The sequence below is a fragment of the Carex rostrata genome, chromosome 8, assembly GCF_964058835.1.
Source record: "Carex rostrata chromosome 8, lpCarRost1.2, whole genome shotgun sequence".
NCBI classification, from domain to species: Eukaryota; Viridiplantae; Streptophyta; class Magnoliopsida; order Poales; family Cyperaceae; genus Carex; species Carex rostrata.
This window is the reverse complement of record NC_135925.1, coordinates 8,814,611-8,824,811: the sequence shown is the minus strand read 5'-3', so window position 1 is coordinate 8,824,811 and position 10,201 is coordinate 8,814,611. Positions and strand designations below refer to the sequence as shown.

Sequence of the window (10,201 nt, the reverse complement as noted above, 5' to 3'; positions counted from 1 at the left end):
TCTGAACAGATCGTGAGATATCATCTCTCAAAAATTGCCCGAACTGCTAAAGGAATGCTTCTGAGTCCAACTTTGCATCCCTGGTTAACATAGGAAAACATCTTCAAAATTCATGAAAATTGACCGACATGTAGTCTTGATATCATAGAACAAGTCTGTGAAGTTTTATTTAAAATCTCTGAACAGATCGTGAGATATCATCACTCAAAAATTTCCCGAACTGCTAAAGGAGTGCTTCTGAGTCCAACTTTGCATCCCTGGTTAACATAGGAAAACATCTTCAAAATTCATGAAAATTGACCGACATGTAGTCTTGACATCGTAGAACAAGTTTGTGAAGTTTTATTTAAAATCTCTGAACAGATCGTGAGATATCATCTATCAAAAATTGCCCGAATTGCTAAAGAAGTGCTTCTGAGTCCAACTTTGCATCCCTGGTTAACATAGGAAAACATCGTCAAAATTCATGAAAATTGACCGACATGTAGTTTTGACATCGTAGAACAAGTCTGTGATGTTTTATTTAAAATATCTAAACATATCGTGAGATATCATCTCTCAAAAATTGCCCGAACTGCTAAAGGAGTGCTTCTGAGTCCAACTTTGCATCCCTGGTTAACATAGGAAAACATCTTCAAAATTCATGAAAATTGACCGACATGTAGTCTTGACATCGTAGAACAAGTCTATGAAGTTTTATTTAAAATCTCTGAACAGATCGTGAGATATCATCTATCAAAAATTGCCCGAATTGCTAAAGAAGTGCTTCTGAGTCCAACTTTGCATCCCTGGTTAACATAGGAAAACATCGTCAAAATTCATGAAAATTGACCGACATGTAGTTTTGACATCGTAGAACAAGTCTGTGATGTTTTATTTAAAATATCTAAACATATCGTGAGATATCATCTCTCAAAAATTGCCTAGGCCATTTGAAAAAAGCAAAAAAAAAAAAAAAATTTCGGACCGCAAATATTCTATGCGGTCCGAATTTTAAAATCCCAAAAAAAAAAAAATATTGGGCCGCATATATTCTATACGGTCCGAATTTTTAATTCGAGCCGCACAGAATATATGCAGTTTGAGTAGAAATAATTTTTTTTGAAAAACGTGGTTATTTATAATAAAATTATTTATTTTTTGGGTGAAAATAAAAATCTCGGTAAATTTTACGGGTTCAAATACTTTTATTTTTTATTTTTGTCTTTATTATAACTTTACTATTTATTTTTTCTAGTTACAAAAATTTTAAAATTTATACGTCAAATTAATTCTGTTAAATTTGATTTATATTATCTTATCTAATTATACAAAAAATATCACTTTTTAATTTTAATTTTGTATAAATCAATAAGTTAAAAAATTAATATTCAAAATTTACTATATCAATATGTTTTTACAAACTTTTGATACTAATTAAAAAAAAACGAAATATGATCTTTTATTTATAAAAAAAGAAACTAATATATATATTCGACCAGCGGGTCAGCCACCCAGAGAGTTGGATATAATGTGGTGATCCTTGATGTGGCTACTTTATGTGGCTTTTTGTTTCTTATTTTCATCTTAGCACACTCCAAAAAACATCTCCAGTGAGTTAACTCACCAAGTCACCATGTGGCAGAAACAAGCAGATAAACCTATCTACCATACTCATCTCCCAAACGATACCCGGAGAAAACACCTCTCTGTCAATCTCCACTCTTGGTGTTGGTAACCTCCGCCTCCGATCCCTCCCCCCACTTCATGTCTCTTTAGCGAGTACCTCCACCTCCAATTATCTCTTCAGACGGACTGATTTATCGAGAAATTAAATATTGCGAGCAGCTGCAACAATGGCGAGTGCCCACACAGCTGCTTCTGCCCCAAATTTACTCTCCATACATCGCCATATTCAATTTTCCCAAATTACTACCTCTTCTTATCGCCTCAGAAACGCTACTTTCTCTAATTCCCTCCTGTTTCGTACTATTCACGCTCAATCGTTTAGTATCACCCCTATCCAGAGGAAATTTTCATGGCAATTCGGTGCATCGTCGACAAGTGAAGGGATCAGTACAAGGAGCTTTGCTCAAGACCGAGCCTTTGATGGATTCCTTTCTGCTGCCGAGTTTCTTTGCATTGTGCCACCTGCGTTGTATTCAATCACTTGTCTCATCGGTTTTTTCGTTCCAAATGTCGCAAAACTATTGGGAGTGTCTCCTGCAAATAAGTTATTTGTTTCTCAGTACTTATTCTTGCTTGGAGCGGTGGTGATTGGGAGCCTGATTAGATGGAGGCAATGGCAGAGGCTGTGTTTTATGAACTATAGAGGTACAAGTGTTGATATGATTTCAAGGATAGAGAGAGTTGAGGATGATTTAAAGAGCTCTTCTAGGATTACTAGTTTGCTTTCAAGGCAGCTTGAGAAACTCGGGATCCGATTTCGGGTTACTAAGAAGGCATTGCAGGATCCCATATCAGAGGTAAACATTTTTTGTAGCATGAGAAGTAAAATTTTGCCAATGTGTAATTCTGTATATTACTGCATGCTTTAGTAATAGAGAATCCAGAGATTGCATGACATATTAAAATATTGTGATGTTTTGTAATATGGCTATGTACATGTAGATGGCAGCTCTGGCACAAAAGAACTCAGAGGCAACAAGGGCACTTGCTGTGCAAAAAGACTTGCTTGGGAAGGAACTTGGTGAAATTCAGCACGTTTTGCTAGCAATGCAGGTTTTGTTCATTATATAATCATTACAAAGTATAAACAGTTTAATTATTGTCTGGAGCTTTACTTTCTATATGGCACCTTGTTGTCAGTACCAATTGGATGGCTTATACTTTGTGTCAACCGTTACCAACTTGGCACAGTGCAGAACTGTCGAATTTAAGTTCTGATTTTTACAGAGACTGGAGCACAAAGCAACCATACTCATTAGACTGGAAATTAATATATGGTACTGACCAGGATAACCTATATTCAGTCTTATACAGAAGATATATCTTGCCCTTCATTCCTCTAATGAGTATGGTTTATATATTCGAAACTATTATTTGTGCCTGATGCGATACTTCTATATGATGAAATGCCCTATTTACTACGAAAGCTGTTAAGGTTCAAATTTTACCCGGATGTGCTGATACTGGTACTGGACCTGCTGTACACTAAAGCCCAGTACTGAACCTGGCTGCTCTTGCTTTTTGGCACTCGTTTCATTTTAACTTCCAAAAAGGGACATGGTAATTTGTGTTCTGATAAGTACGCAAGGTTGTGGCGATTGAATATGCTATTTCTTCGAATAAAGAGCAAAAATCGAATGCAGAAAGAAAAAAGAAAATTTGTGTATAACTAAGAATATTAAAAACTATTATAGGTCCTATATAGGTCCTGTGTAGGTCCCCTTGTATAGTCTTTCTTTGACCCATTTATTACAAACTATTATTTTGTTGGACCTAGATAGGTCCTGTGTATTTGTATACTTGGTGCCCTTACAATATCCTAACTCTCTAAATTTTTTACAAATTGATACGTAATTCCTTGTAAAAGAAAAAAAAAAAGTTTTTCTTTAATTCTATAATTTCAAAAAATCATTTTGGTATAATTTGTGTATAACTAAGAATATTAAAAACACTTATTCAGGAGCAACAACAGAAACAACTGCAGCTTATTCTTGCAATCGGGAAAGCTCAGAGGACTATAGATGAAAAGCAGGACCCTCCAACAGAAGAAAGTAATTCCAGTGCCAAAACTCCAGTTGCCAAACAAAAGGAAATGAAGCAACCAGAGATGCAATCCGAAGCAGTTACTGGAGTTGTTGGCAATGATAAAGCTTAGACTTTTTGGTAAAATCTTATGTTGAGAGAATTATATTTTTATGTTTCAGAGAGGAATCAGATAAGCTTTACAGCCCACTTAATGTTTATGCCATTTTTGGAGCTGCTTGTAGCTAGGACAAATCGCTTGCTTTCTCATAAACAAATGAACATGGAGACTAATTTATTTCAGAAAATAAAGAAAGGGATATGCTATATTGAATAAATTACTTGACAACAGTAACAAGCAGCTCAATACTTATCGATTTACAAAATAAAATTTACACAATTTTCCTATGCCATTGTCAAATTTAGTGCAATTTAAAAACCAATTTGTTGTCTTGAGTGACTTGAGAAAAATACCGTTTTAGTTTTATCGATATCATTATTTTTTCATGATGTAGTGATTTTCTAATTTAACCAATTTTGATACATGGTCTATCCAAATGGTGAATAATGTTTTGGTATTTTATGGTTGTTTTCAACAAGCTTTGATGTTAGATATCAAGGTTGTCAATATAAGTTGGTTATCAGTGTATATCTTTCTTGTCAGGAAATTGCTTTCAATAAGATTGATAAGAATTTTGCTCTTTTTTTTTGTTATACAATAGGGATTTTACATTTGCTGTATGGGATTTATCATTTATATCAATTCTGTTGGGCTCGCTTTTTGGGCCTTCCCTTTTTATGCCATGCACGTTGTCTGGAACACCATCAGGCTTCTAAGGAAAGTGGGCTTTAAACTGTTACAGGCTTAAAATCTCGATGGAAATGATATTTCACCTTAAACATCGCTCCCATTAAACCGGAGGCTGCATTTGCTGCCATAAAAAAAAAAAACAAAAAACAAAAAAAGATGGCACACCCTCCACTCTGCTTTTGAGTATCTAATTGATTTCGATTCAAATCGAATTAAATTTGAACAATCAAATTTTAATTCGGTGTATATACCTATAAATCGAACTGGTTGAATAATTTGATCAACCGAAATAAAAATCATACCAAGTAAATTATACGAGTATTAGTTTGGCAACTTATACATTTATGTGTACTGATATTACAATACTAATATATTATTCACTGATATTTTAGTTTATTTGATTTTTATTTTTAACAGTAAAATTCTGAGTTGTAAATTAAAATCAAGTTTATCATAATTTTTAAATTGAATTGAATCAAAAAAGAATAATGAAATCATTTTACACGAAGTAAACTTAATTCGGTTAAAACCAAACGATTGGAACTGGACACCTCAACTCTCCGACAGTTTCCCAGGCCATCAGTCAAAATATAACGTCTCAGTAAAACTTTCATTTTTTAAGGACCTTCTATAATCTGAGACGTCCGTTTTCTATCAAACGGCCACGTGCACAATATGACATACCACCATCATGGCAGCGGACGTGGATTTTATTTTTTTCTTCTAAACAGGTGAAGTCCAGCTCAAAAGATCCGTTAATTAATTCTGTTGTTTTGCTGGAAAAGATAAATGATCGAACTTCTGTAACTTCTTGCACCTGTTGTCAACTACTTCAAATTTTGTCGGCCACTAACAAGTAATAACTTCTGAAGATTCGGAAAAACAAAATATGTGTGGTCACGGCAATATGTCATTCTCTCCCTCTCAGAGGAACCTTTTTTCTTTTTCTTTTCTTTTTCTGAGAGATGGCCCTTGGGGCAGATTATCTACTATTTGTCTATTTGCAAGTAAGATCTGGAATTGAATGTACACTGTTTGAATCATATGCAACAAAGAGCTACTTCCAACTTCGGACTTCACATGATTGATAATTTTATCAGTCTTTAATTTCTTTAGGGTGAGGCTATGGTGGTATGCATAATGTGGATTAGTCTATAGATAAATATTTTTGTTTTTGAAGCTTAAATAGTTAGTCTGAACAGTTCAGTGTGATTTTCATATGAAAATATTATTGCAAACAAAATTGTATATTTTTTTTAGATATTTTTTTTTACTAGGGGGAATGTCACGCTTATGAATGATTTAGAATTATTAGATCAAGTGATTTTCTACATGAAAATAATAGTAAAAAGTTGTACAAAAAAAATGTAAAGTTTGATCTATGAATACATTTTCACGTGGAGATTATGTTAGACTGTTCGGATCAACTATTTACATTTTGAAAATGGATATATTAATTCATAACACGGACCAAACCACAATATGTATATTACCATAGCCTCTCATTTCTTTATCTTTTCTAGATTTCAGCAGTGTCAAAACTACTGAAATTTTTATTTATACCTTTTCAAAAAAAATAAAACAAACCAAAACACCCTAGATTTGAGAGACTTGCCTTGCCAATAGAGATGAACACGAATTGAACATAAATAATTATCTGTGTTTGTATAGAACAAATTAACATTAATATTTAATTAGCAAGTTTTATATTCTTTATTAACTTGATATGAAAAAAATAGTCCTGTTCTTTAACAATATGATTGAGTATATTACGTAGCTGTTAGCCTAATATACATTGTTGATTTTCTAAAAAAAATAATACTCATTATATATTTATATACATTGTTGAGACATGAACGATATTTGTTATAATATCTGAATTGTATTCGTACGGTATTTGTATTCAATTAGTATCGCATCCGTATCCGTATCTGTATCTCGTTTAAATTAAGAATGGATCCGATAATCCTTACTTGATTCGTTTTCATCTCTTGCGAAATATAAACAAAAGGGGACTTTTAGTTTTATAGTATTGTACCGTCAAATTCAAATAGGCGACAAGAGAAATCTATCTCGTTTAAATTAAGACGCCACCTATAGCTAGATTATTATTTTTAATACCATAAATAAAAAATAATTACCAACTGATTTCGTTTTAACAAAAACTATAAAAAATGACATTTCTGAACTTTTTTTTCTGTACCGGATTGTCATTTCGGTTCGTGGTAGTTTCACAAGTTTTCAACCCACATCAACACGATTTTTCTCCAATATCTATGAAACTAACTTGGGCTGAAATGACAATTCGGTACATAAAAAAAAGTCCCTTCAGACTGAAATAAATGTTATTTCAGTTCTTATGATTTTTGTAAAAACGAAACCAATGAAGTTGATTTGGTAAATTCTTTTTTTTTATTTATGATTTCTAAAAAAAATCATCTAGCCAGACTCTCATTTTGATTTTTTTTAAAAACCATAAATAAAAAATAATATTTTATCAAACTAACTTGATTACTTTGGTTTTTACAAAAATCATAAGAACCAAAATACCATTTCAGTCCGAATTTTTTTTTTCCAGGAACGAAATGTCTCCTAACCATTTTCACATATTTCGATAAAAAAAAATGATGGTAAAACTTGTGAAAACACCTCAGACTGAAATGTCATTTCGATTTTTATTATTTTTGTAAAAAAAATCAAGATAATTTGGTAAAATATTGTTTCTTATTATTTTTTTCAAAAAATTCCTCATTTCACTTTCAAATCCCACTCATGACATAATTATGGCACGTGACTAAAAGCCATTCAATTCAAAACTGCAAATATCTAAAAAAAAACTAACTAAAAAGCCACGACATTATTTGATTTGGTGCGTACTGATCGAATCGAGTAGTCCAAATTGTATGTAATAATTGTGGCACACAGCACACTCATAATTTTGGCAATAGATTATAGATCCCGAAGTCCATGCTCTAGATCTTTATTTTGAATTTTTTTGATAAACCATAATTAAGAAATAGATTATTCGGGAACCAGCATGATAACCTTTTTTTTTTCAAAAACAACAAAGAGCGAAATGGGAATTCGGTCTGAAAATTGAGCATTCCACCAGACCTAAATGGCCTTTCGGTCTCACAAGATTTTCACCTTTTACCGTGGCTGCGCCACATAAGATTCTGCGAATGGGTTGAGATTTGTTTTTTTTACTAGAGCGAAATGCCAGTTCGGTCTGGGATTTTTTTTCTTTTTTTTTAATATAAATATTCTTCTCTCCCGATGTCCAACAGAAACTCCGAAACTTCTTCTTCTCAAATTATTCTTCCATTTTCAGCTGAAAATCAAGCTCCAAGGAAATATTGTGTTTTTACAGATCGGCCTCGTCATTGTGTTGGTAGCTTTCATCTAAAGATTACAGTAAGTTTTTTTTTTCAATTACGGTCATATTTTAAGTTGTAAAATTAAAAATGATATCAACGATTGATTGTGATTGAAATTGTTTGATCCACCTATAATTATGCTGCTCTTCATCGAGCATTCCTGCCAAACTGGCAGCCGATGCAGACTCCAATTTTTGCATAATTTCACTATTTATTGTTTAGCATAAAAAATGAGGTAATTTTTAACCAAAAAAAAATACTATGATTCAATAAATAATGAAATATACATCAAACCTCATTATTCATATATAAATATAACATATAAATCGTACCTCATTATCTATGTATTTTTTTTTAATATAAATAATTTAGGTTGTAAAATTAAAAATGATATCGACGATTGATTGTGAATTTTTTTTTTCAGATAATGTCTGAAGTGGTAATAAATGTTTATCATAAACGCGAAATTTCAGACGCACCGACCTGCACATTTCCTGTTTTAGACGCAACAAGTCTTGATGAGCTAAGAAAACATATATATGTTGGCATTCGTTTGCTCCCTAGCCAGTTCGATCTGACAATCAGGGCTCGTTTGAACACGGCACCACCTGACACAGTAGAAAAATATCAGTTATTTAACATAGACCACGAAAGGATATGGCACATGGTGCTTGGACTTGCCACTCCGGTACTGAATTTTAAACTTCTTGAATTAGTGGTTGAGTCAGTACCAGTTATTAGTCAAACCAATTATGACCCATATCCGGGTAGTGTACCTGGAAGTAGCAGAGACACAAGGGTGTCTGATTCACCCATATATTCTGATGACCCTCCCGAAATACCGATAATGGATGATATGGTAACTCGTTTTGACGAGCTGAATAATAATACTAGCTCAGACACAAACTCTGACCTTGATGACTCAGTTGTCGGGGAAGATGATATGACTGAAATGGAGGATCAAATTAGAATACAAGATGTAATGAAGGAGTGGGTAATGTCTATTCCCTTTATTAATCGAGGATTACAGCATCCTTTTCCGGCATTTAATGACGATGTGCCGATGCCGTACAAGGATGAAGCATTTTTTGGTTATCCACCTAGAATTGACGGTCAATTTTCAGTTGGACAGATGTTTGAATCCAAAGCCGATCTTAAATCCCAGTTGGGTGAATTTGCCCTAAATCATAACTTAGAATTACAACAAACCCATACCAATCGTACTAGCTATATAGTTATATGTAAAGTAGAGGGTTGTCCATGGAGGTTATACGCAAAAACTACTGAGACAGGAAATTGGACAATTGCAACAAACCCACACGAGCACAATTGTTACAGTATTGCTTCCAAACCGATATTAAACATATACCCTCATGTTCGCCGCAAATATTTTATGTTGTGCATCTTTCAACTGCAATAAAGATTCTTCACCTTGCCCTTCACCTTGCATTTTTCACTACAATATAAATAAATACATACAAAAAAATATTAATATTAACATTCATTCTATTACTTTACATTATTATACAATTACACTACAAAAATTCAAATTACACTGCATGCAACAATTACTACATAAATTATTTATTTATACTGAATGCAAATAAATTACTACATAAATCATTCAACAATTACTACATGCATGTACACTAAAAAAAACTACATGCAAATAAATAAATCATTCAACCATTTATTTATACTACAATTACTACATAAATCATTTATTTATACTACATGCAAATAAATTACTACATAAACTATTTATTTATACTACAATTACTACATAAACTACTTATACTACTAAAAAAAATTACACATAAACCATTTTTTAAATACTACATGCAAATAAATTACTACATAAACTATTTTTTATACTACAATTACAACATAAATTATTTATACTACTAAAAAAAAATACACATAAACTATTTATACTACAAAAAGAATAAATGGTTCAAGCACATTCAAAAATTAGATGCATGGTTTATATTTAAAAAATGCAATTAGTAAAAATGTATATATACATGGTTTATATTTATATACATGATATATGATTCAACAATTAGATGCATGGTTTATATTTAAAAAAAGCAATTAGATGCACGGTTTATATTTAAAAAATGCAATTAGATGCACATTCTACATAAACCATTTATATTTACTAAAATATATATATATCATCTACTACCATTTATACTACATAAACCATTTATTCATAATTTCGGATTATTTATCAAAAATAAAAGAATTAAACACATACCTAACAAAACTTGTAAATCTGAAGGTTTTCTTGTTCTCCTTTCAAAATTATATAAACTTATGT

The 10,201-nt window shown here is 32.0% G+C and overlaps 1 protein-coding gene across 1 annotated transcript; it reads left to right on the top strand.

Moving 5' to 3' along the window:
• The first annotated feature begins 1,669 nt into the window (after nucleotides 1–1,669).
• On the top strand, nucleotides 1,670–4,100 carry LOC144558671 (uncharacterized). Its single transcript, XM_078307516.1, has 3 exons — nucleotides 1,670–2,465; nucleotides 2,611–2,721; nucleotides 3,629–4,100. Exons 1-3 carry the CDS (start codon nucleotides 1,836–1,838, stop codon nucleotides 3,821–3,823), a joined length of 936 nt encoding a protein of 311 aa, XP_078163642.1. The 5' UTR covers nucleotides 1,670–1,835; the 3' UTR covers nucleotides 3,824–4,100.
• Nucleotides 4,101–10,201: the final 6,101 nt, after the last annotated feature.